At 38.2% G+C, this 27702-nt stretch overlaps 1 protein-coding gene across 8 annotated transcripts in view; it reads left to right on the top strand.

Moving 5' to 3' along the window:
• ELMO1 (engulfment and cell motility 1) overlaps nt 1-27702 on the top strand; it is a 306907-nt gene that overhangs the window by 106893 nt on the left and 172312 nt on the right. For 5 of the 8 annotated variants that reach the window (XM_035552364.2, XM_050708683.1, XM_035552373.2 and 2 more), the window contains 7 exons: nt 210-309; nt 399-431; nt 5938-6089; nt 6939-7017; nt 11185-11235; nt 12895-13017; nt 14341-14472. In XM_035552364.2, coding sequence (XP_035408257.1) covers nt 210-309; nt 399-431; nt 5938-6089; nt 6939-7017; nt 11185-11235; nt 12895-13017; nt 14341-14472 — 670 coding nt within the window. The remainder of the gene's footprint in view (nt 1-209; nt 310-398; nt 432-5937; nt 6090-6938; nt 7018-11184; nt 11236-12894; nt 13018-14340; nt 14473-27702) is intronic. The other 3 variants (XM_035552367.2, XM_035552368.2, XM_035552369.2) reach the window with 1 other exon arrangement.

The raw sequence follows: 27702 nt of genomic DNA, 5'->3' as shown, positions 1-27702 counted from the left end.
TCGCTTCTTCCAAATGGCCGTTCTTGATGTCCATGCAAAGTTGTTTAAGAGACTATTTTTTGCATGGCCTCTCTTGCTCTTCTGCTACCTCTTAGTCCATGTTTAGCTTTGTTTTCCTGCCTTTCTGAAAGCTTCCTGCTGCTTTATTCCCTCGGTCATTGCTCTGCTGCATTACCGGTAACTGTAGTCATGACTCCTGTCTCTTGCAGCTTTGGAGATATGTTGTCCTTTACACTGACTGCATTTGTTGAGCTGATGGATCATGGGATTGTATCGTGGGATACATTCTCTGTGGCATTCATTAAAAAGGTAAATTTGTAATCAATGCTATGCATTTTGTACCAGTTTGCTTCCACAATTTAAGTTTTTTAAGGTGAGTTGTGCTTTCTCTTTTTCAGATATGTTATTTAGGTGATTGCTTGGTCAAAAAGGTACATGAAAATGGAAGTTAAGTGCTATTTAAAATTACAAATATTTTTAATTACAAGATCTAGTCCAACTGTTACTGAATTGTATGGGAGCGAAATTGGATTAGGCTTATTACGTGGACAATTGTTCACGTGGTTACAGTGTGACCTTCTTGTGCATATACCATGCAGTTAAAGTAGAAATCAGTGTTTAGATTTAATATAAATTAAAATGAGTAATAATATATTTCTTGAAACATAAACAGCACTGACATGTTTCCTTTTGGGGTATGGAAGGAAGAGAAATTAGTTAGTTTACAAATTGAAATTATTAAGATGAAATCTACTGAGTTTATCAAGCTAAACTCTAGCCCCCTGAGTCCTGCAGCTAAGTTCTATGGTTTTGAAAAAGATTTTTCCATGATTTGCAACATTTTTCTTCTTTTCTTACATGTGGGAGTTGAACAAAAACAACAGAAACGCTGGAGTACGCCTTAAATGCAGAGGTTTAACAGACCTCAGAAAAAAAAGTTTTCGTTGTTACTGATTTAACCATTTCACTTATTGTCATCTTCAATATTGACAGGTTGAAATTGAATAGGGAGGCTCTTTCGTTTATTAAAACAAACTAAAGTATTTCTGAAGATTTTTTTTTCAAAACAGATTGGAACATATCTTACCTTAAATTGCACTTGTGCAAGTTCAAAAGACAGCAGAGCTAATTCACTAAAATGATAGCAGGGGTTAGTGGAGCTAATGTAACCTGTGACAAAGATTGCTTTCCTTTTTAACCAAATGTGTCAGACTTCTAGTTTATATTTGGTTGCAAAATTACTACCACCAAAAGAAAGTACAAATTTACTTTTGTTGTCAGGAGTGAAAGAAAGAAACAATTATGAAAAGAGGGTTAGATTTTAAGTTCTGTTTTGGTCATTAAAATGATGGATGTTATTTGTAAGGAAAATTAATATTGATCTAGGTTTTGGACTTTTTTTTTTTTTTTTGCTAATCTTGTAGGCTAGGTAGATTATGATGATGATGATGATTATTATTTTTATTTTACCATGACAAAGAAAATTACGCACTTGTGTTTTAATTGACTTCATGAGATACAAGGTCAATCCAAGAATGTGTTATTTGCTAGAGGAGACTAACAATGAGTGTATTAAGAAATTTGCTAAAAATGACTTGAAATCAATCTGCTTAGTGACTCAAAATTATTGGTTTTGTCTTACCCTTTCAACATGTCTTGTACTGTTAGTTGTATAGTAACAACTGAAAGAGGTGCTGTGCACCCCTGCTACTGGCTCTTTTCTGGTGAAACCGATGGAAAAGAAAGAGACCAAAGTGAAGTATAGGGGGGTATTAAAACAGAGGGGAAAGAGAAGGACAAAGGAAGAGAAAAGTACAGGAAAGAGGCACAAGCATGTCCTGATCTAACAAGCATTTGTAAGGCAGAACAACCGTGCTCTCTGGAACTATGGGGGGCGAGGAGCACCTTGGGACTGTGTTTCTCTGGTGGGAATCTGCAGCTTTATTCTCCTTTGCTATTCTGACCTTGGCTTTTGGCAGGCCACTTGAGGCTGCTGATGGGCTAGCTCAAGAGGCTGACAGGATGGATAAGAGAGTTGATAAGTTTCTACTAGCTGAAAGGGAATTCTGCAATCCTACTTCAAATGCTTCTGTCCTTTGAAGCTGTCTCTCATGTTAAATGGAAGCCAGACTGGAATGGGAAAGAATTAGGCTGAATGAGTTACTTTTTTTTTTTTTTTTTTTTTGTCTTGAATAAATAGTTTCCTAACTAGGATTGTAGAAGCTGGAGGAGACCTAAAGGGAACCTCTAACTGCTCCTAATGACTAACTAGTTGGTGTTGGATGCAGTCCAACCTCTCCCATGTACCTCTCCCATCCTTTGGGTATAAAAAGACTCCAACTGCATAAAGATTCCATCTGCAGCGAACGAGAGTTGACACCTTCAAGTAGAGCTTTGTTCCCTATCTTCAGGGAAAATGTCATAACTTGAAAAACTTTCTTAGAGTATTCAAGAATCTCTCAAGATGTTTTTCTTGCTCATGACAATAAAGCTTATTTACGTCGAACTTCCATAGTTGCCTAAAGGCTTTGGCTGTCCAGTTTTTACAAAACATCATGATAATTGGATATCAGGGAAAAAAAAAAGGTACTCCTCTTTGGTTTCTACAATAGGAGAAATAAAATAAAGGCTTGTAATGTTGGTTAAAGTATTCTTAACCATCTCTTAGAATTATTTATGTAATTGCTGTTTCATAACTATGTGATGCAGTCTTACTCTTGATGAATTGCTTACTCTGCCTTCCAAGATGTACTGTGCAGGAAAAGGGGATGGCAGCAGGGAAACTATCTTTATGTCTCGCAGCTGCCAGTTGTTTTTTTCTGTAGTCAAGTGGAACTCCAGTTCCTTACTTGAAAATGAAATACAAGCTTGAAAACTTTAATAGGCGTAACGACTTTACAGAAACAAAACTGCCTCAGATTTCCCTGTTATTTTCACTTACTGATATCAAAATGGTACAGACAAATAACTAATGAACATATCACTGCTTTGAAAAGTTAGATCAGTTTCCTTCCATTTTTCCCCCTGTGGTGGTTGTGGGTTTGTGGTGGTATTGGTGTGTTTGTTTGTTGTTTTTGTTGCTACTGTAACTTTTAAATTCTTTCCTGACTTCAGGTGATGCTGAAACAGGAGAAGAGCTCAGAATATGTTGTTTATTTTGGTTTCCTATCTGCCCTTACTCTATAGGTCCTGTTTCAGCAAAGCACTGAGGCTGATTTTGTAAAGGAATCCTGATTTCTAATTTCCCTTGAAATTGGCAGGAAGCTCAGCACCCAGTTGCTTCTATTGTATGTGGCTACATGTCCCAATAGGACTATGCAGACATTAAGGTTACAGGTACCTTTGCTGAACAAATGGTTTTATCCTTAATGACGCACATCTGCGTCACAGGTTTTCATGTGAAAGTGCAAAGCAATTAAGTTTCTTGTTTCTGGAGGGGAGGTTGTATTTCTGTGAGACTGCATTATTTTTAATCATCAGACTTTTTGATAAATGAGTGCAGGATTATTTTTGGATGTTGAAAGCCCTCCTGGCACATGGTGTTCAATAAGCAGAGTTCTCCAGAGAACAGCAAATGACACAAATTCAAGCTTCTATTGATTCTTGTCCTGTTTCTCAGGAAAGGTCTTTTTTCTACATCCAGAACTTTGGATATGGTAATCAAATTTCTTTTTAAACTATGTGTATTCCCTCTGGAAATGGCATGTCTTATTTATCAGAGTAGACAAGCCTATTATTTCTGGCCTGATTTCATGCTTCAGCAAGGTGGTTATAAATGCTTGACATGCAAGTTACCCAGCAGATGTTTTGCATGTATGTCCAGTGTGAGACGTCATAGCTCTTTAAACACACAAGCCAGACTCAGTTATACCTTGGGCTTGTGTTTATGATGGTAAAAGGCTGGATGGTCCAGGATCAGAAGAATAAATGTGTATTTCTTAGATTGAGGTTTCATATACTGTTTGATTAGAGCAGGCCCCTAATAAGATTGTTATATCCTAGTGAAGCATTTACTTTGGCACTTGAAATATCATGGAAAAGAGCTGCTGCACCAAGAATGATTCATGTCAAGGCTTGTAAAGAGCATGGTGACAACAGAGTGACAACTTGGGATGCATTCTGGGCATATTGCATTCCTGCTGCACAATTGATCCATGTGCGCCTGGTGACTGAGGCATCTGGAGTGCATTTGGCTGATTGTGTGAACAGTGCAGAGCTGATCTGTGCATGCCCACTGTCCATATTGTGAGATTTCTGGACATCTGGCAGTCCTGGCTGCAGCGTATCAGAAAACAACTGGATTGCCATTAAGAGAGGTAGGGTAGTACAGGGCTGAAGAGATGCAGCTTGTCATCCTAAATAGCACAATGTGCATTATTTACTAATGTAAATAGTAGTTGTGCTCAAGACTTGCAGATAGCAGATATTGAAAGCCCAGAGCAGAAAAAGGCTGGTTAAGTTGCTCCTCTCCTCCTGTTGTCCATACATGCATGGGTTGGTTCCTTATTGTTCTGTAAATCCAATGTCTATTTTGTGAACAGACTTGTGTTCTTCATCGCGTGTTCTTGTGGCAATGCAAAGCAAGTAGCAGAGTGACAAACAGCGGTGCAATAGGTTAGAAGAACAAAAATTCATCCCTCTTTCCTCACAGTCTCCTACCAAAGTTATTAAAAAACAAAAAAAAAGGGAGTGGGGTGTTGCTGCTTCAGCACTACTCAGAATGTCACAGGAACAAAACAGTGTCATTGTCCCCATGTCGATACCCAGCTGTGAATTTTACAATCGGCAAGGCAGCTTTTCCAGGCAAAGGGCATACCTTTCTTCCTCCAAAAGGAAAATGATACCAAGGTCGAAGTGAGTGTCTAGAATCCAAAACAGTATAATTACGTTAGTGGCTTGTAGCATGACTACTTAAGAAGGGCATGGACTTTAAGGTTTCTGGAAAGAATGCATCATATAGACTGCAGTGACCCCATCTCAAGTCTACAAGGAGTAAATAACTAGTCACAGGACATTTCTTGTCTGTGCTTCCTTGGGTACCTTTTTGCTTTTCTATGCTGGTATGGGTATGTTTCAAGAAAACCCAAGCAGTTCTTGCTTCCTTTGCCAGCAGAAGGTGAGAGGCTTCCCCTGGGAGCTGTGTCTGCAGACTGGGAAGCATGCAGAAGAAAGAATATATGCTGCCACATTGTACTGCACAGCTGTGTTGGCTCTGCAGATGTGAGCATGCACTAAGTTATTGCCACGCTGCAGAAATGTGTAGGTCAGACGTGGTTTCTGTTAGAGTGCCATTTGTTCATAGCAGCTTTCAGTACGAGTGAAGGTTATTAATGCATGAACAGCTAGCAAGACAGGATTCTAGATAGAGCTACAGAATCAGTTGTGCTGATAAATGATAATCGACTGAGTTTTAATTTGCAATCTGGAGAGAGCTTTTAATGTTGGTAACAGCAAGTAAAAAAAAAAAAAAGGTGTATTTTGCTGGAGATGCATTTTCCAGAGATATAGATGTAAATTTCTCTTTTGCAGCAATTGCTTTGAGCCTAGAAATTTGTTTAGAGAGCATTGGCTGCACAGATACTGGAGAGAATGAGCAGAATTCTTGTGATCCTTTCCAAAGTTTCCCTCACAAAAAATATAACAGTTGGAGTTCTTTAATGTTGATTTATCTTGTGCATAACTTCATCTTGAAACATGTGACCATTAATATTGACATAAAGATGTGGTGATTTGTGCCAGCTGAAGAATCTGTGCCACTGTGTCCTTTGAAGGTATCTGCAGTGCCTGGTTGAGTGCTCTCAGGTGTTCACTGATGCCTGGCATTTGGACAAGACTACTTCTGTTCTGATGATTTCTGAGCCACTTCCACAGTCGTCTTTCTTCCCTTTCCCTGGTTTCATGACCAGATGCAAATGTTCAAAATGTCTTAATTTGTAGATAGCAAGCTATGTGAACAAGTTTGCCTCGGACATCTCTATCTTACAACGGTCGCTAGCAATTCTGGAATCGATGGTGCTCAACAGCCATGACCTGTACCAGAAGGTGGCACAGGAGATCACAATTGGGCAGTTAATCCCACATCTCCAGGGGTGAGTGTCTTCAAATGCCACTTGGTATGGTGATTTTTTTTTTTCCCAAATGAGCACAGCATTTATAAAGACTGGTATAAAAACTAGCCGCCTCCTGCATGATTTCCACATCTGTTATAAGTGGCTGAATGACAGGTTAGCAGTTTTCTGGAATTGCTTGATCATAGACTTCTATTGTTATTACTACTGCTTCTAATACACTTTTTCTTGGTGCTAAGCTGCCAATGTGGTTGGAGGTGGGGAGTGAAAAGAAGAGCACCCAGTAGAGGTTAAAGGCTTTAGAGCCATTAGCATACAGATGGGGTTGCTTTTCTTTGCTCTGGGAAATGTCTAAGACAAAACTGCTCATCTTTTATTGAAGGTACATTTGGAAAGAGAGAAGCTTTCTCTTTAACAGTAATGTGCTGTGGTTAAACAGATGAAAACCACCTCCTTTTTAGCATAGGGTAATGTATTGTGCAACTAGCAATCCATGCCCCTACTCTCCTGAAAAGCTTTTAATACCAACAGGTTCCTCTCCAGAGCCCTTTTAAGGGATTCCTCATTCTACCTGTAGCTGCTGGACATCTGGCAGGAGCTGTTTGTTTGGGCATAGTCAGTGGCACTTTGAGATTGTGATTCAGTCCACCATTCTTGAGTGCTGAGTCTCCCTCTGGAACATCTTGTTTCTCGTATGAGTAATAGAGAGAACCTGGATGACTAGATTTGACTACCTAACTTACATATGGGTAATACTAAGTGCAAACAGCCCCTTGACTTCTACCTGCAGTAATGCAACTGGAAGATTAGTTTCTACAGCTTGTGTATTTTCGTCATCTTCTCTCATGTTTATATGCTTTTTCCAAACAGGACAGACCAAGAAATCCAGACATATACCATTGCGGTAATAAATGCACTTTTCCTTAAAGCACCAGATGACAAGAGGCAGGTAAGTTGTTGGGATTTGTTGTATAATCCCCATATCTGTAAGAAAAGTATATTATAGAATCATTTAGGTTGAAAAAGATCTCGAAGATCATCAAGTCCAACTGTTACTCCTGTAGTTGTCCCAGTCACATTTTTTCTGCATTTAATTCCAACTGATACTTGCTGTATTTTTAGTGTCACAGGTATAATATCATGCATTTTAATGGAGCTGCCTCCATCTTGTACCAGTATTAGTAGGGATTAAGCATTCTTCTATGTTTTTGTAGTTCCCTGTAACCTCACATGAACCATATTGACTGTGGCTGGCTGTAGTATTTATTGTACTGAACTCCTTGCCAGCACAGCTTGTAAACTCAGACTACTTTTTAGTAAGTCATTTCCCCCCCAGATTTCTTAATAAAAAGTGTGTTCCTTTTGAAAATGGAAATATCTTGCCATGTAAGCATTTCATAACTGTCAGTGTACTATTTTAAGTTAAGTTTAGGGCCAGAGATCAGAAGCCTCAAAAGGAAGATTCAGGATTGCTAGTTGATGTTAAATGAGGATGGAATGTGATGTGTTATGAAATGGAGAAGTTTTATCCTTGTTTACCAAGTCATTAGCTTGTGTCAAAACAGAGTTAGTCATTTATTTATTTAGTATTTCCATCACCAGAAACGGTAATGATAATTCTTGTGGTGCGACATACTCTTAGTGTCCAGAATGAGTTCACTGGGAGCTGCTGATCCATTCTGATCAAGTCTTTTCTTAGATTTATTTATACTTTTAAATGCTGGGGATTGTTTAAACAAATCCCAAAGCCCTATTGGGCATTTTTTTCTTTCTTTCCCTTCAGATACATTTTTAAAGTTACAAATTTTCTTTAGTTTCATCTATAGACAGGTGAAAGTAAAACCATGGTTTAATTTAAAAAAAAAAAATCACCCTTGTTTTTGTGTTCCTTTTCTCCTTATTCCTCCAATGCAATATTGGGAAGAAGGCACCCAATAATAAAATTTCGAATAAAAACTTACTTTCAGTTTTTGCATAAATCTATGTCCATGTATGAAAACCAGAGATTTAACTTTTTAAATTTGTAAATGCTTGCTGTTGCTTAGGTTGTTGTGAAAAGTATGCTTTGGTCATATTTGAAGTTGTGACACGATAATGAGCACACCTGTGTTCCTGAAGATGACAGTGGCATCACGTGTTCCCAGCAAGCAAAACTGAATTTTACAGTGTAGCAATCTAGTTAGCCTGGCAGTAGACCATGCAGACTTCATTTCACCTGTAGTACCTGCTGCCATGACAAAAAAAATAAATAATTGTTACAGAGTTTATGATCATCAGAACATAATGACTTGATTTGGCTCAAAGACTGATAGCTCCGCCATTAAAGGAAATTTCATTCAACTTTTAAAAACCTAGAATAAATAGTTAGGATCTGTATAGTAGTTAATTGGCAAACCATATGTTCAGGAAGGGAGGTGTCTATTAGCTGTCTATGGGGGTGAATGATATTATTTATTGGATTCTGTCTTTCTAAGAGAACTGAGCTGATGAAGTTCCATGTCTATCCCCCAGTTATCAGACTGGGGGTACTCAAAAGTTACAATTCAGCACTCACCACTAATATGGTTAGCAGGGAGAAGCTGTGGCATTCAAAATAGCTGATAGTAGATGAAACTGTCTAATGCATTGCACTGGGAATTACCAAGAGCATGCATTTGTACAAAAATGTCTGCTACAAGCAGAGCATGTGAGAAACGTCTGCAGGCTGCCAGAACTTGCCCAAGTTCTGGACTAGCCCTGCACCAAACTCCACGTGATTTCGGGAGCCTTGGCACCCTCCCTGCTGGAGACTGGTATGATGTGAACGATTGGCTTGCATTTAAGGAATGGATTTCAGTCAGGTTGCTGGTCTCCTGCTTTCTTCTTTATTTCTGTAATGCAAAAAGCCAGAAGTTTCAAGGTTTTTATTTTCTAAATGAGGACTCCCTTGTTGCTTTGCTTCCTGTGCCACTGTTGAGGACTAAATCATCTAGAGAAACCTAGGTTACATAAATAAGGGGGGGGGGGGGGGAACAGGACAAACTCTTTATATATCAGAAAAGGCCTGTTGAGCAATGAAATAATATCGTGAATGTTTGAAACACTTTTTTTTTTTTTTTTCCTATTTCCCCAAATTGTCTGCATTTTCAGAGATGTTGCTATGGGAAATGAGGTGTCAAATTTTGTCAAGTAATTCTTGTTCTCATTTGTTACTACAATACTTATTATAGAAGAGGCAGCTCATCAGCTGCTAATAGCCCTGCAGACTTCTTGGAGACAAAGTTGGTTTTGTTGTAGTAATAGGCTTTGTGAATGCTTGTTGCTCCTGTCACAGTTTCAGTGACCAAAAATGACAACCCGGTAATGGCATTTTAATTTCCAGGTGTAAGAGTGAAGTGAGAATTTGATTGTTTCCAAAAAGTAGAATGAATTTCCAATTTTTGGCTTGAATGCAGAGAGGAAAACAAACAAACAAACAAAAAACCCCCCCTACCTCATTCTTTACCTGTCTGTCTTCTTGCAGTGGACATATTTTGAAAAGGCAGAGCCAGTCTGGTCTCTGGAACGTAAGGTGTTACCTACCATGTGCCTAGAGCTCCCTCTGCAGTTCAGTTGGGCATTTCCAAAAGGGATGGGAGCATCTGTATCGTTCATTCTTCAGCTGCTACATGCAATTGAAACCAGCTTTACCAGAAAAGGCTTAAAAGCTGGGTTTCTCAGGATCTCGGTCCCATCTTTCTTCCTTACCATTCCTGTGTTTTGGTGCAAAGAAAACAGTCAGCATCCAGGACTGCCTCCTGTCTCAGAATTAAAATTCTTTTCTTCTTGCAAGCAAGTTCTCACCCTAACAGTAGCTTTATTTATATTGTTTCTGCAACCACATTTCAGCAATCCAGCTCTTCATTTTTACACAATAGTCTCATTTTCACTGCTTTCTAGGTTTTTTTGTTTGTTTGTTTTTAATATAAAACTAACTGGTATGTACTCTACATTACTTTCCAACTCTCGCAAAGATTAGCAAGATGTTTTGTTATTTCTCCTGAATGTGAACAATATTTTGATGTGGTGCCAACTACACAGACTGGCAGCGCATTCTAAGAATGTCCTTAAGCGTGTGTCAGCGTTGATTTGCTGTGCTGCGTTATGTAAGGCTGATACACAAGTAGATCATTGACTGAAAATACAGCTAATTCCAAACGTTACCCTGTTGTGTACGTATAAGTAAGCAGTGTCTAAATAGCAGTGTGCAATATGTTAAGCAAATTATCCAAATCCTTAAAGTGTATATTTTGTAAACAGGAATGTAAAAGTATTTCCATGATAATTGCTAAGTGTTATAAGATGTTTGCATTGCATATGCTAGTGTGTGTGTTCACATGCACACACACGCATTTTTGTATTCATGGAAAACATTGTGAAAATTAAAAACAGGTATGTGCTTGTAGGTATGGTTCAGGACTCTAGGCTCTCATGCTTGATCACTATAAAGTGTTCTCTACTAGTCAAATGTCTAAGAATGAAAGTCAAAACAAATCCTGGTTGATAGTGACTTGGCCATTACTTCTAGAAAAAGAAGCAAATTGAAGGCAAAATAGTGAACCAATGCCAGCACTGCTGCCAAAATACAGGGGAGAAGTATTATTTGCTAAGAGGAAACAGTACTGAGTTCTAGGCTAAAACTTAGAACATGTGACTTTGAAACAGCCAGAATATTAATATAAATATGCATGTTGTTTTGTTTAACATCTGCTTTTAAAGCCCTGGCTGACAGATTAGAAACATTTAATGCTGTGTTGTAGAATGGGAGGCGCAGGGGGAAGTTGTGCTCGAACAGGTGTATGCAAATTCTCTGTTTTACCTGCAAAGGTCTCCTCTGAGGTCTTACATTGCTGCTTTTGTACCACTGAAGTCCTCAGCTGGTGAGGACTTGGCTTTTTTTTTTCCCCTCTTTTTCTTAGCAGAGCAATCTGAGTTTGTGGCCTCCAAAATAACTATCATAATTGTAGTTGATATACTGCTTCATTTTGCTTAAAAGAAACACTGTAGAAACATAAGACTAAAGCTTTTTAAGGTGTTGTTCTTATAGGTGTAACACTAAAATGCTTGCTTCTAGCTATTACTTTTTTCTCTAATTTAGGAAATGGCAAACATTTTGGCACAAAAGCAGCTTCGCTCCATCATCCTAACTGTAAGTATATAATTTTCAATTTTACTTTTCACTACTAGAGAGAAAAGCAGGCTTGACTTTTGGTGCGTAGAGGTTTTGTCTTCATATATTGTAATTGCGCTCTTGTATCTCACAAGATACATTTTGAAGCCTGTGATACACAAGCTAAAGATCTGGTTATTGAGTGGGTTCAGAATTGATGATCAGAACGGGTATCTTTCCAGCCCAATAAATTGTAGTTTCTTCATGAAAATGCAATACTGAATAAAAAAATAATACCTCAAGGGTTTTATTCCTGTGGAGAATGTGAACTTAATTGTGCAGACTAGGGAATGTCTGAGGCATTAATAGTAAGTCCTCTGTGTTAAGGTTTGGACCTGATGACAGCTATGCAAGCCACACAAGGCTTTCCATTTTGCAAAATCAGCTTCTGTGTTTTTGGTTCTACTGGTGATTTTGTGTCCTGATATCAAGTTGCATATGATTTGTCACCACTTACACAAAAGCATGGTATATAGCCCAGAGTGAAGTTAATGAATGTAGTATAAAAGACTTACTTCTGCTGTCTTGGAAAAACACAGGGATTTTGTGTTTGACCTTAGCGCAGAACAGATCTTCAAGGGAACAAGGGGAAATTCTCCTTAAAAGGGATGAGTTCAGTATCTGTCATGAGATACCAGACAGTGTAAACAAAACCAAACAAGAAACAAACAAACCCTTGCCTTTTTTCACTCACTGTCATTATTTTAGTGATGCATTAAAAAACAAACAAAATGACAACAACAAAACAACAATAAAACAAAACAGAATTTGTTTCAGAAGGCATGTTTTTGCATTGCTTGTGTTTATAAAAATTTGGTGTAAGCATAAGGATAACATTCTTAAGTGTTCATATACTGTCATAAAATGCTCAAGTACTTTTTGGCAGACAGATTCTTTTATTCTCTGGAGCTGTACAATATCAATTTTTGTATCCATCTCCTACATGATGATTCTTCCCTTATGTATGCCCTGAGATGTTTAGTTATACCTGGGCCTGTTTCCCCTGTAGAGCCAGTGTGTGTGTTGTGTGTGAAATTGTCCATCAGCTTGGTAACTGCTGTGTGTAGCCCTGTATGTATAAGGTATTGTACACCAATGCATTTCCAAGCCATCTTCCTCATATCGAACAAAGTTGGATTGCCGGATTGCCATGTAATGTTGGCTTCTGCAGCAGTAGCGCTGTTATGTCATTGTATCTACTGATTGTGTTGGCAGCTTGAAAACTTTATGCTCAGGGAACTATTTAAATATTTTCTTAATACATTTTTTTTTTTTAACAGGGCTCTAATGTTCTTGCTAAGGAGTTAATTTTTCTTCAGTTGCTCCCTCTCTTCTGTTTTTGTTTGCTTGTTTTTATTTTCACCACTTCTCATACATGCACAGGCTCTACCTAGTGGCTAAAAGGAGAAAGCTTCAGTGCATTATTAGTGTAAAGTCCTGGCCCTTAAAATTTCTTATGAAGCCTGCAGTTCATCTGAATACCTAGATCAATAGTGCTGGTTTTGGTTTAATTTTTTTCTGGAGTATACACACACCATTGCATATCAACACATTCTTTCAGAAATGGAAACACCAGAGTCCACCTGGTGGGATTTTCTGATATGGTGGTATTCACTGGAGTCTGTCTGTCTTTTGCAGCATGTTATCAGGGCACAGAGGGCCATCAATAATGAAATGGCACATCAGCTTTATGTTCTCCAAGTACTTACCTTTAACCTTCTGGAAGACAGAATGATGACAAAAATGGATCCACAGGATCAGGTAAGCATCTGACATGACCTAGTCAGAACAGGGAGAGGACAGCTACTCGTTGCTGTGCGTAAAACTCTTGACGGAGGAAAAGACACTGGCAGGAATTCTTACCTAATCTCTCTCACTTGGGTTGTGATGCTGGATTTTGTTTTCTGGCTGTTGAAAGATGAACTGGCTATTGCATTCTGTGTGCAAAAGTACAGCAAGATGGCCAGGCTTTTCTCCTTAGCATGTAGCTTCATGAACTGAGTTTGGTGTCATCCTGAACTAGAACTCTGAAGCCAGCAGTACAGCCTTTTTTCTTTTTTGTACTTTTCAGAGCCAACTGAGATGCATGGTCCTTCCTAAAAGTGCTCCTGTAGAGCTAAAACTTAATATTTAAATGAAAACTATCTAATATTCTAGAGTTGAGGTTAATTGATGTTATGATCTAAGTAATTTTTGTTGCTATGAACCTGTACAGTAGTTGTTCGTCTTATTGCTCATTGTGTCCAAACACCAGCCTTATGCATAAAGAGGTACTCCCCAAAGAAATTAAAGATTTGATATAGAATCAGTGAACATGAGAGAAGATGTGTTTGTTTATTTATTTTTTGTGTGTTTCCTTTTTGGTGCTGTATGAAGGGAAATCTGGTTTCATTTTTAAGAGGGAATTTTCTTAAGACTTAGGATTTGAAGAAAAGGAGATGGGAGAGCAAGATAGTTGTAAACTTGAATAACATCATGCTATAGGATTATCCCCTTCCTGTTTCTTCAGTTTGAGGCAGGAGAGTTTGACTCTCAGGAGAATGTAATACCTAGTGCGTATCTCCATAGACTGTCTGATACGGTGTTGTTAGTATAGATGGTGGGGTGGTTATCACTGTCTGGAGGCATTTCCAGTGATGTGTAGCTGCAGTAAGTCCTCTCTTGCCCATTCCCTTGTCAGCAGAAATAGACAGTCACCAGAAGGATCAGAGTACTGAGCCATTTTGATTTAAGTCAGCAAAGTGCCTAAATACCAGCTTAATTTGAAGTGTGATCTCTTGGCTTCTGTGGTTTCATGTCTGTGGTTAAAATCAAGTGTGTAGTTAGTGGCCTTGCTAACATGGGTCCTGCTTCTGAAAGTCAACCCTTACACATTTCTGCATGAACCCCACAAATATGAGACCTTTGGAAAATGGGAACCACAAAGTCATTCTTGCTGATGGCCTTTGAGTAAGAAGGTAGGGAATTTAGATGAAGGTTGGGCAATGGAGGGAATACAGTATTTTGAAACAGCCTTGTGGTATTGGTTATTAAAATGAGAGGTCAGTTATTTTAACCATTTTTTTAACGTTTGTTTGAACACAGGCTCAACGGGATATCATATTTGAACTGAGAAGAATTGCATTTGATGCAGAATCTGAACCTAACAACAGTAGTGGCAGTATCGAGAAACGCAAATCTATGTATACGCGAGACTATAAAAAACTTGGATTTATTGTGAGTATTTTTGGGTGGTGGGACACTGGATGTGGTTGAATGCATCTGTTGTAGTACATTCTCTAATCAGTCACTTTTCTTATTTGATCTTCTGGCTATTACTAACAGGAGAATATAATAATTTCTTTATCTTTTTGCAAATCTTTTTAACCCCAAGGGGTTGCTTTAGCAGAAGTTAGGGTTAATTGGAAGAAATAACTATCTAAGGTGGAAGAACATAGTTTTTCATGACACGTCATAATTAATTTAACTTAATCAAATCTTGGATGAACAAGCATTGTCTAACAGATCTGTTGCAAACCTGCTCAAACCTAAGAGTACTCAAAATCGTACTCTTAGTAATAATGTGAACTGATGAGCACAATAAATCAGAGGTAGGATTCTATCTATAGCATTTACTTGTAGGATCTTGTGTCTTGGTTGTTTGAAGTCCTTTCATCTGTGAGTAGGGGATGCAGAAACTCCCACTTTGACCTACTCAGACCACTTAGAGTTCTGGTCTTGGCTGAAACAACACAATCTGGCTGAACTGTTGGATGCATTTATACTGATGAATAATGTGTATTTTTCCCCCTCTGGAAGCAAAGGGTGGACACATGCATGCATGCACACATGCACACTCTGCAATCAGTATCTTGATTTATTGTTTACTCTAGGTTAGTATGCAATTTTCTTTCTCCTTAGGTAAAATTGTATACTTTGCATGGTACACGATTGCTGCTGGCCTGGCAGATAGACAGTGAATGTGGTATGGTAGCCACAGTTAGAGGCAGGGTGGTTTCAAACACCGGTAAAAGCTGAAGCTTGCTGTGCAGTTTGAGTGCTCTGCTCAGCTCTGTGGCATAGAGCTCAGGATTACCCAGTTCCCCTGTGGTTTAGGGAGGAGGCGTTCTGGGTTCTGGTAGTTGTTTTCATTACTGATGAGTGAGGAAAAATTACTGCTGTATCAGTGCTGTTGCATCTGTAAGGAGTCTTAAGTAAGGGGAAAGGAAGGAACTTGGCATTGTAAGCATGATAGTAAAATCAATGCTTTGAAGAAGCTTTTGAATCTCGATAGACAACAACAACAACAAAAACTATGAATCTGTTCTCTGTTTCTGTGTCACAGAAGACCATTGCTATCTCAGCTTTTAAGATTGGCAACTCCTATGTGAGATGAGCAGAGGACTTTGGGCTCTCAAGGCTAGAACTAAAGGAAAATGCATGCCATGGTTTAGAGATAAACGGGCTGAATGTAGACCCTCTAGCTTGTGGTGAATGAGAACAGAGATTGGTTCTCGCAGACCTTCCATCGTACGTGGTGGAAAAGTAACCACTGGCAAGTAAGAAATGGTGATAAACACAGTTCAGGGCAGGGGGCAAGAGGGAATGCTGAGGTATAGTGAAGTCGTTGTGGATCTGTACGTACAGAGATTATGGCATATGGAAGAATAAAAGAGGTCAAATTTAAAACAAGTGTTCTCTAATTGTGGTTGATCACTTTTGGATATTAGCTGTGCATTCCAGTTTTAGGAGATGTTGAAGACACTCAGATCCCACTACTGTTGCTGGCATCCCTAAGTATCTAGCACCCCTGAAAGTCTGACCTTGCTTTCTTAGAGGTGGAGCTGGAAAACTCTGTCTGTGTAATAAAGCATCCAACATAAACTGAGCCATGACTAGCACACAGATCTGAATTCTAGTCCTGTTTTTCTGCTGCTTAACAAGGAAAGACTAAAGATCAATAGGGTTGTGGGCTGACACTTGTTTTTCCAATGCTTCTGTTTGTCCCACAGGATATATTTTGATTCAGCAGAGCTGAAGTCATTATTAACAACAGTGTGTTTGAACTGATAGCATTGTAGGAGAGATGCTTGGTGTGAATCAAAATGTGTTACTGTCTTGTCTGAGTTTGCAGGAGCTCATGCTGTGTATGTGCAGCAGGGATGTCTCTGTTATCTTCATTACTCTCATTTGGGCTGTTCATTGGGAAGCCTACAGAAATCAACAGTTGTCAGGGTTAACAACAGCAGTATTTGCTATGTAATTCTGATGGCTTTCCAACAGGGAAGGGCGATTAAAGTCTAGGAGGGAATGGGAACTGCGATCAAAACAATGAAGAAAATGTGGAAGGATAAATAGAAGGAAAGCATAATGGGAGATCAGAAATACAGGCAAGTGAGCTTTTCAGAGTACCATGATAAGGGCCCTAATGGGAGGCAGGTTATCCCCCTAACAGAATAATGAGGCAATGCACAAATAATAAATATGTTAATTGTAAAGTGTGAGGAGAGTTACTCTGCTCTTGAGCAGAACTTTTTCTTGGAGCTGAGAGTACTGGTGACTCTACATGTATGACTTTTCCCATAGCTGAAAAGGAATTTGACCTTCCTCACAGAGCTGGAGAAGTGCCTGTTGTAGAGCTCAGGCTGGCTCTCAAACAGTGAATCTGACTGAGCCTCACACAGGGGCTATGCTCTGACTGGCCTCCAGTTAGCCTATGGCTGCCTTTACCCCATCTACTTCTTTTAACTCTAACATTAAAACGTCTTCAGTGCTTTTGAAAAATGCAGGTAGAAGGATACATAAGCAAACTGAACTGTGCCCTGAATAACAGGAGGTTTCTCTTCCTCTTCTTTTGGCTGTCTAACACGAGAAGAAACCCAGCCAAATTGGTGGCTGCCTTTGAATGCTGCCTTCATTCCACTGGTGGTGGTGGTCAGGATGCTAATTTCTTGAACTGATTAAACGTTCTTTCCGAGGGGGAGAGCAAAACCATGTCTAGCCATCCAGTTGTTCCTGGACTGCTTGTTGTCTTTCTGTATGGGAAATGCAGGAATTCTATTCATTTTTCTTGGCCACATGAAAAAGCTTTGTCACATTGCAAATGTAATGTCAACAAAAGAGAAAGTCCAGACGTGGTTTCAGAAGTTTACAATACCATTTGTAAAACTACATAGTTAGAAACCTATATTCAGTTAAAGCAACCACAGGGCCTTTCCAGATGGTCGAGATGTCCAGTATGAAGTTTATTATGGGCAAAGAGATTTTCAGCGGAGATAGTTTTGAAGAGATTTACTAAAATACTGACAAATACAACAAAAGATGACCCAATTAGGAGATGTAAGATACGTTTCACCTTATTGAATTATTTTTCTGAGGCAATTGCAAATTAAATAGCTTGAGTTCCTTCTTTTCTTCCTGCCTTAAAATCTCTTTCAGCAGTTTATCTATGGCAATTCTTGTAGTAGAAGTAGAGTTTTGTAGACTTGCAAATAATAATGTAGTTTTGTGTTAGAGATAGCTAATAGATAAAGGTACAAGTGTTGGTAATGATAAAATTGCTCTTGAAATTGCTAAGCTGTTCAGTTTTGTAGAGTTCACTGCATTTGAAGCTTCAAAAATCTTATTGCATTTGAGCAAACTTTATTCCTATAACCAAAGTAGGCAACAGATATACACAATATTAATTTCTTGAGTTATGTTTTCTCATAGTTCTGTAAATATCATTAACTGTCAGTGATAAGTTGTAGTGAATGTGTTTAAAGTTAGAGGCAGATCTAACCAAATTCTAAGAAATTTAAATAAGTTAAAAAGTGAAGAAAAACTCTTTGAGATTTTTTCATTTGTGGTGTGTGGAGCTTTTTTTTTTTCCTTTTGACTTCAATAAAATGTAAATTGTTTTTATGCATGCAAGAATGTAGGCCTGATGAGCTGCTGAGACTTTTTTCAGACTTGCCTCCCCCCGCCCCCCAATCTTCATGTCCCAGATGAGTAACTAATTTGTTTTTTTCTTTTGATCTCATTCTTCAAAAAAATCCTTTTTTTCACAGCACAATATCCAAATAGTGCTTTGAAGATTAAAAACTATTAAGTTTCCTCAGGGGTCCTGTGGTGCTCTTCATAATCTCTTTGAATAGTTCCCTAGCTGAAGCCTAAAGATAGTCCCCATTTAGAGATAAGGGGAAAAATTTTTCCCCTAGACTTTTCTGGCAGAGGAAAGATGCTCAACACTTTATTTTTTTCAGAACACTTTCTTCCTTCTTCAGTGCATGGCTTCTGTTACACCCGTGTGACTGTTACTTTCCGCAGAGCAGAGCTGAGAGTGTCAAATCAAGTATTTGCAAAATTAAGAACATAGTGACTGTCTTACAGAAGACTGTGTAAGGTGCAAGTTGCCTTGACGTTTCTAGACATAGCTTTCTCACCAGGCTAAGTCCATGGCTGTCTTAACTGAGAGGTTTGGCCTGAGATTTAAGTAGTCTCTCTTCCACCAGCAAACGGGAATTATTTGTTCAGGACATTGCCTTTGCAAGCACAAGCCACCTATCTGTCAGAGTGACTGTAGTGAGTCAGGATTTTTTCCCTGAGCAGGTGAAATTGAGTCATTCATGAGATCTGGAAGGATTTGAGTAGTCATTTGCAACTGTTCCGTTCATAGCTCTCTAACGTTTCTTCCTCTTGGTGTCATTAGGCAAAGATAAGTAGTGTTGCATTGTTTATCCTTTGGTGAAGCTTCACCTACAGTAAAGGTCACACTTTCTAACATTCAGATTCCATTGTTGGATTTGGCAGTGGCAAAGGAACGTCTTCAGAATGTCACTGTGTGTCAGCCTAGATCAAGTCCTTTTTTAAACTTGAAATGGAGAAGCTTGTAGTCTGTAGCTCAATGAGACAATGGCATAGGTAGCAGGTTTTCTGCACTCCTGAAAATTATTTATAGTTTTCCATCCTCCACGGTTTTCTCTACCCTCACAACCCTCTGTTTCCATATCTACTGTTTCAAAACTTGTGAAATAATTTATTGCTGGAAAAATAATCAGTTTAGGAAAAATTCCTTTTGCTGAGCTATTTGAATAGGCTGTTTTGCCCTGAGATAGAAGTGACTTAGTTTAGTGACTGTATTTCTGTATGAAGCAATGGCCCCCTCTAAAGTAAAGTCCTTTGTCCTTTATTACTGATAGCTAATAATTAAACACCATGAAGCATTGCAGGAAACAGGTCTAATGGAACTTCACTAGAAAGGAGTTTCTTCTCACATTTCACTGTAGTACATGGTTCATAGATTTAAGTATCCCTTTATTTAACAGAATTAAAATTGCAGATAGTAGTGTGAGACTAGAAAAAAACACATGGTCTTCCCTTTTGCTACTGAAGTTCCTTTTAATATTGAACAAGTGGAGTAAGACAAGAATGTATGTAGCATTTATTCATTTTTTTAACCCTTATGACCACTAGAGGTTGCTGTTCTCTGTTGTTTGCAAACTTTGTTCTGCGTTCCACTATTCAGTTTTGAACCTGAAATTTTTCAGTGGGTATTTCGGAAATAAGTCTGGTTTATTCCTCAAGGTAAGTTTTGGAAGATGAAGGCTAATCATACATCTTTATTTCAATGTGTTGTCAGAGTGTAGATGTATAGTGACTATTACTTTTGGTATTTGATCGCTTTTTAAGTAGAGAGACAGAAATTCATGTTACTGTATTTGTTTTCATAAACACTATGTAGAAGAACTTGAGACAAAAACAACAGCAAAACAAAACAAAAAAAAACCACAACTTGAGGACCTGTTCTGTTATTCCTGTTTTTAAGAGAGTAGCATTTATTGCTAGAATCCTGTTGCTGTATATAGGAATATCATATGAACAAGATCTATTCACTGGGAATAACAGCCCAGAACCTCAAGTAATAATGATCTCGAATCAGTGAAAGCATCTAAACTGAAGTAAATGTTTCAAATGTTTGTGTATTTTATATATTAATACATATCTGCATCATAGATATGTCTGCATCAGAAGTGCAACACCCCCACGTACTAAAAGAGCGGCAACATTGAATGCTTTTAAGAAAACGCAGAAAAATATCTTTAAAGCCTTGTTTCATTCCCTTCATTCTCTGTGATATTTAATTACAGGCAGTTTTTCTTCTGTCTGCCTCTGCTTTTCTCCTCCTTTACATTTCACTCTGCTTCTGTCATGATTTTTACTCTCCTTTTGTTCAGCCACAGGCTAATTATAGCCCTCCTGCCCTTCTGTCATAGCTTCTGCCCTGCCACGCTTGCACTCCTCCTTCCTCCAAACCTTTCCAAATGCCTGGCTTTGACTCTTTCCTCACACTGTTACCGTGCGTCTCTCTACTTAGCTTCTGTCCACTCAACTCCTGGTTTCTAGTCATTGCTTTTTCTCTAAGCCTTGAAGATGAGGCCAGGGAATGCCCAGGACAGGCATCACCTTCAGGGGAAAAAACAAAACAAAACAAAAAAACCCTGTATGCTCCATACAGACTTGTGAAATTCAGTATATCCTGAGTTTTTGTATAATGTGACCAAATATAGTCTACATTCCAGAGGAATCTCAAGACTGGCACAAAAACAAGCCTTTTCCTAAACTAGAACCTCTTCTTACAAAGCGTGACTGGGATGGAGTTCTTCAGCAAAACAACAGTGTAAAAATAAAGTTAATAAGAGCAATGCAGTGTTTAATAAAACATTCCTACAAGTGACCAAAGATTCTGCTAAAACCTAAAGGAGATGCTAAGCATTCAGTCCAAACAAAGTAGTTGTAAAGTATCAGAAGCAAAGGAAGTCTCAAAATGGAAAGTGTCAGACAACCGTGCCACCTGTGGCTCAGGTTAGTTTTACATGCAGTTAAACATCTTTACTGTTTCTGTTTGCTTTCGACATCTTGCTTCCCTACTGATGTATACTGTTTCTTTGACTTTCTGGGATAATGAAGAACTTTCTGAAGCATTTCTCACTTGAGTGTTGAGCTTCCCAAATAAACCTCCTCCCTCTGCCTTTCAGAACACTGTCTGTTTTCCATGGAGACTTTGATAGAAAAATCATGCAGTTGTTTCTGTCTGCATCCAGTGGTTTAGTGAAAGTGAAGAAGTATTTTTTACTGTTGATGATGCTTTTCATTCTCTTCCAGAGAGGTAAAGGATTATACCTGCAAACCTCTACAGATGGGTTTGACTGTGACTTCATTTAGGTTTTATCAACATGGCTTTGATTTAAGGAGATCATTGTTTTGACTTTAAAAAAAAAAAAAAAAAAACACAAAAAAACTCTTAGAAGTAGCTCAAAACTATAGTGGTAACAGATGTTAAAGATTGCTGTAAGATGTGAAAGAGAGGATGCGTGGAAACTTTAGCCATTTCCAAGTCAAGTTGTTATTTGGCTGCTTAATATCTGAATTGGAAGGTGCCTGGCAAACTGCATGCATTTCTTCATCAGAAGGAGGAAGACTGAAAGGTGGAGAGGAAAAGTTGTAGTTCTTCTCCTCTTTGAGATTTTAAATGTGCATTGGTTAGCTATTTTCAGAAATTAGTTTTATTTTATTTCATCTTTTTTTTTTTTTTTTCCTGGGTGTCTAGGGTGTAAGGTACCTCACAGGTGAGGGTTTCTTGCTGCTTGATACATCCCTAGCTGAGCAACCACAAGTGGAGGTACTGAAACCTGTACTAGAAAAGTAGACAAAATACTTAAACTACAAGAAAATGGAAAGGGTAAAGGAAATACAAGTAAATGGATGATGATACCAAGCAAGTAATTAAGGGTTTTACTACTGTATGCTGACATTTGGAGCACCACAATCAGTAAGCCCAGTTGTTAATTTACTGTATTTATACATCTTGGAATTACTTGGAATAGAGCTGAACCTTGTTTCAAGAGAAAGCTTCTACCTAATTTTTAACATCACACAGCAGAGGCCACTAGCATCCCACTAGATGTAGGTTGTTAGCTAAAGTTGTTGAACAGCTCAGTTGCATGCAATTACTTACAGAAGAATTATTTCAGCCTGAGAAATACTAGGAAACACTGTTTTATGGTGTAAATTCCCATTTCTGAGTTGCCAGCAATTGTTTGACGTTTAAGCTAAACGATACCTTTTTGGGGGAATAGAAAGTTACTTAAACTGGCTTGCACATTACAGTTTCTTACAGAACTCTAAGCATGGTTTCTTTTCTGGCTGTCACTGATGGGATATTTTCTTTCTGAAATACTAGTTTGTTCCTGTGTCTTAGAGTTTATGCAAGACTGATATGCACCAAGACAGGGATACTTTTTCGCAATCTGGATTTTTTTTCCCAGCAGTCTCTGCAAATCTGTAAAATATGAGATTGTAAACATAGTTTAAGGTCTAATCAGAAAAGCTTAGGTTTGATTTGTAAACATGGCCCGAGTTGGCATTGTGAGCGACAGCTACAAACCATCACTCTGTCTCAAAACTTGAGAGGCAGAAATAGGGCATCCCTGAGGTGCCATGTGCACTTAACCTCCTAATAGAGCCCAGTTCTTATAGGAGCCCACAGGTGTGCAACCTACTGCATTCTTACCCATAAGCACAGTTTTAAATTTACCGTTTACCATGAACCAAACATCCAATGTGATGGAAATAGGATTGCTACGTGTTTTTTGTTGTTGTTCCTTGTTTGTGTGGGAGTTCTTGTTTGTTTCTGAGTGAAGCACAGAAGTCACATTGCAGAGTCCTTCAAGGTCAACTTGCCACTGTGGAAGATACGTTTCTGGTATGACTTAGAGCGGGGTAGTCCCTAGGGTTAGCATTTGATCCACAGTTCTCTTCTGTTGAGCCTTCAAACCACTTTGAGCAGGGCACAGAAGCGTGGGTGGATGCCCGCTGAGCACAAGCAGGGAACATCTTGGTCGCCCTTCACGTGAGTAGGGCAGAGCTGGTGAAGATGGCCTCGGGGTACAGCTCCCAAGGGAGAGGGGTGCTTGGCTCTGGCAGTGGAGTAGATGCTGCTCTCAGCCAAATGTGATTGCAGTGTGGTGTACAATGGAAAATGACAAAAAAAAAAAAAAAAGAGATGTCTGATGAAGACCATGAAGTGATGAGCAAATCTGAACATATATCATGAAAAAAATGCATTATCAGTCTTCAGAATCAGATTGTTCTCTGCTGACTCTGAATGCTTACAGAGGGGCGCAAAAGAATTACTGCTATTTGGAGGCATGAGACTTTAAATAGATGGGAGCAAACCTGAGAACTTCTCTTTTTAATAAAAAATCATTCAGTTTTGTACCCAGGAAGTCTGACCTTGTGACATTGCACAGTGGTTGATATCTGTGTGTTATACAAGCTACTAAGCTTCTGTAAAAGTGGTACTGTTGGTCTGAGCCAGTAATTGCACAGAAAGAGGTGCCCAGGTCAGATGCATCATTACGGTAACCAAGAACTGGGGCCAGAAAATCCATATGTTGAATCCATTGTTCTTGTTTACCATGCAGCTGCATGCAATTTACCAGAATTGTTTTTCAGAAGCTATGGGCATCTAACAATCTGCACATTGTTAAAATGAATAAACAAGCCTTTTGCCGTGTAGTGCTGAACTCCTCTTAGCTTTAGTCCTTCCAGAAGGGAACAGATCAGAAATAAATTAAGAAATAAAGAGAAATAATTTTGATGGGCTGCCAATGTTCTTTGAACTTTCCTGTTATCAGTGTAAGAATGAAGTTAAAACTATTCAGAATGAAGTATCTGTAGTATTGTGTCTATGTGAATGAGCTGAGTCTGTATAATCACAATCTTTAATACTTTTTTATAATTTTATGCTTAATATAAGTATTAAGTATCATCCTTTAAATCAGTTTCTTAATAACAAGATGAGATCAATTTTTTTTTTTTTTCCCTTCCAGAGGGAGGGTAAAAGTTTTTGTTTGGGTTTTATGCCTTTCCAATATTTTTACTTGTGAAATTGTAAAAGCTGATTTTGATTAAAAGAGCATGCCTGTTCTGAAAAAAATCCATTAACGGATATACATGTTCTAATGTAAGCTTAGGGTCATCAGAGCATTGCATTTGTTGCACGTTTTTATTTACTATTTGCGATTTCATTATTTTGTGAAATCTTGTTTGCCACTCACCCACTGCGTGCATTGCAGCTCTAAACTCCTGGGGGCAGGCAAGCTCTGTAAATTTGGATGTGGTAAAGCTTTGACTGATCTGTCTGTACATCATTAAAGAAGAGTTGTCTTACCACTAATTGCTTTCTAACCCCTTCTCTTAGAGATAGATCTTGGACTTCTTTCTCTAGATGCTATGTACTGCATATCCCTCAGAATTTGCAAACAAAAGAACTAAGTTGAAGAAACAGGCTCCCAGAAACTGGTCAGATATAATGACATCTTTTCTCTTTTGTATTATGGGCTTCATCTGATTCACTCAGGTAGCTGATTGCCTGCCAAACCCTTGCTCAGTCACGAAGTAATGTTAGTTTTGTGAAACACTGTAAATTCAATTTAGTGTTCATTATTACAAATACTCATTTTTCCTTAAGCCTATGCAGTTTTCAGTGTGTATGTTGCTTGTATGTACATACTGCTTTGCTCCTCCCTCCTCTCATTCCTTGTGGTTTTTTGCCTGTTGTAAGATGTAAAGGATAGTAAATAGAGCACACAAAGTGTTTGGATCTTGTTCAGTTATGAAGAATTACAATATGGGTAAGAGATGCTCTCTGAATATGCAGTTTCATGAACTCAGGCCTGTAAATGAATTAAGAGATGAGGGGGAGTAGAGCAACTCCTTTGGGAATAATTGATTTTTTTCTCCTTCAAATTAAAAACACCTCCAAATCTGAATTCTGAATCTTTTGACTCTTTGATACAGTCTGCTTGTTACACAGCCTCTACACAGAAGGCAATACGTATTCTTTTAAAAACTCCTTAACTCTTTTAATCTTCCTACATTTTGGTGCAACTCCATTCTCTTTTTGATGTTAATCTGGAGGAGCCTGGAGGTATAGCAGAAGAATGCTTGGGCCATACAAAAAGTTGCAAATTTTGCAAAGCACAGCTCTAGCTTTTCACATTTCACATTCCTGTAGAGGGAGGCAAAGAAAAATGGAAGTTGGGTGAACTGAAATTCCACAGCAAATGGATCCAGTCTTTATTAAAATTATAATTGCCGCACTACTGAAGGCAAATGAGGTATGCTATAGTACAGGCATAGACTAATGTTGGTTTAAGACAGAAGTATGGACTCAAAGGCTTTCAGAGTGTGGTCCTATTTTCCAAACCCTTCTATTTTGGTATTTATAAAGCCTGGCTGTTTGTACTTGAGCTGTAGGAAGATTAGACTGTAAGAAGAGTCATTTTGTATATGGGGACTTAGGTCTAAAGACAGCTAAAATATAGATTTGACAGTTTCTTTTACTACGGATTAGTCGCTGTTCTGTGGTTGTGCCATTCCTCCCATAACAAACATCACATCCTTCACTGGAGCTGCTCATTATGGTACGAAGGATCCTGTCAGAGATCCACTCAAGTTTCTGAGTGATGATGTACGGGAGAGGCAACTGCAGCAATTAAGTCAGCTGCTTCCCATGTGGCTTTCCTGTAGATAAAACATCTCCAGGAAAATTGCAATGATTATTTTTACCCTGATGTTACTCAAATCCTTATCTAAGTGTTTTTGCTTTCTCTTATAAGGAAATGATGACTGAAAGGTGTTTCAATTAATGTGCTTTAAATTAGAGGCAAATTTTACTTTAAAGAGGTTAGGTAAAATTGCCTGAAGTGTTAATAAAACAATCAAAAAGATGCTCTTGTCTCAGTCTTATTCTTAGAAAATTCTGTCTCAAGAAGCCAAAGACTTGGCAGAACTTGGTTTTGAGCCTTCCATTTTATTTAATAAAATGGTCAGAAGCTCCTTTTTCTTGTTGATAGGCTATGCAACTTGCATGTTTTGGCCATAAGCTAAAATAAATATTTATGTACACTTGTTAAACATTTTGTATCATTTCATTAACTTTTATACAAAGTGCTTGTTAAATAGCTCTGAACTGTTCTTTAATAAGTAGTCTTTGAAGAATCAGCCAGAACCATTAATGCTTGTACACCAATATACAAACAGTGCCAGCCGTTATGCTTAAATAAGAAAAGTCACAGTGTACCTTACTCGGCAGACATAAAACTTACCTGAACTCAAAAAAAGGCTTTTCATGCCTAAAATGGACTTAAGAACATGAAGTGTACACAAGTGAAGATAGGATTGCTTGGGTACATTTTGATTGTGCCTCGTCTGGCTTCTGTTTAGCTGAAAACATTTAATCTGGGGTTATTTGTAATAGTTTATTGTTATTATTTGTTTACTATCCCTGTGACAACTGTACTCCTATCTTGCATTGGACAAGATACCTTGCATCCCTCAGTGTTGTAGCATTTGTTTTAGATTCTTTGAGGCTTTCAAAGTATTGCCTCTGTCCATAAGGCTTAAGGTCTTGGAATACAAAGCATTAGCTCCATGTAACTGTAAAGCTGCAGTATAAGTACTTAGAAAATATGAAGTATTGTGCAAAAGCTTTATGTCTTGCTTACAAAGTGTAGTTTATTCATGTCTGAAAAAATGCAGTGCTTGTCTTTTCCCATGCTCTGTTGTCTTATCTGATGATTTTAGGTGAATTTTGTTATGTCACCGTAACATTCAGATTTTGTGATTTCTGACCACTGTAGACTCAATTCATGACTGGGACAAACGTCTAGGGGTGACGTATATGGTGCTGTGGTGCTTTACGTAGTACCTTAGTTAGATCAGGGAAGTTGGAACTAGATAATCTTTAAGGGCCCTTCCAACCCGAGCCATTCTATGATAAGGGAATGTTAGTCAAATTTTGTTAGTCAACAATTTTGTTAGTCAAATCAAATGTTAGTCAAATTTTGAAATTTTGATGTGCAGATTGCACTTAGATTTCTTTGTTGTTGAGAAGGTCAGTTTTGTATTGGTGAGTTCAAACTTGATCTAGAAAGACTGTTGCTTAATGTGTTAGCTATGTTAGAATGAATTTTATTTATGGAGGATGATATTCACAGTCTACTAACATGTATTGTAAAGCTGTCATAAAAATGTTAAAGCAAGTAGAAATGTTCAAGTATTTGCTGATGAATGAAGCTGGACAAAGCTAGAGATACGTTAAAATGAAAAATATTACTGCTCTGTAAATATGCAAATATAATTTGTAAGTCTTGTGAAAACTATATCCAGCAGAACTACACTGGGGTACTTTAAACGCAAAGAAGGGTGGGGATGGTATGTGATTTAATTGACTTGAATGCCACGTATCTTAAAAAAAAATTTCTACATACTCTTTAAAGATGTAACAGCTGCTGAGCTTGCAGACATCCGATTCAAGGTACACAGTGTTTTTAGTACTTTATTTTATTTTGTAATTCAGTGATCCTCCAGATAAAAAGTCATTCTATCCTAGATTTGTGTTGGAAAATTCAAAAAATTGGC

This window comes from Cygnus atratus, chromosome 2 (assembly GCF_013377495.2).
Source record: "Cygnus atratus isolate AKBS03 ecotype Queensland, Australia chromosome 2, CAtr_DNAZoo_HiC_assembly, whole genome shotgun sequence".
Lineage (NCBI taxonomy): Eukaryota > Metazoa > Chordata > Aves > Anseriformes > Anatidae > Cygnus > Cygnus atratus.
The sequence above is the reverse complement of the archived record's forward strand: the minus strand, read 5'-3'. Positions and strand labels throughout refer to the sequence as shown.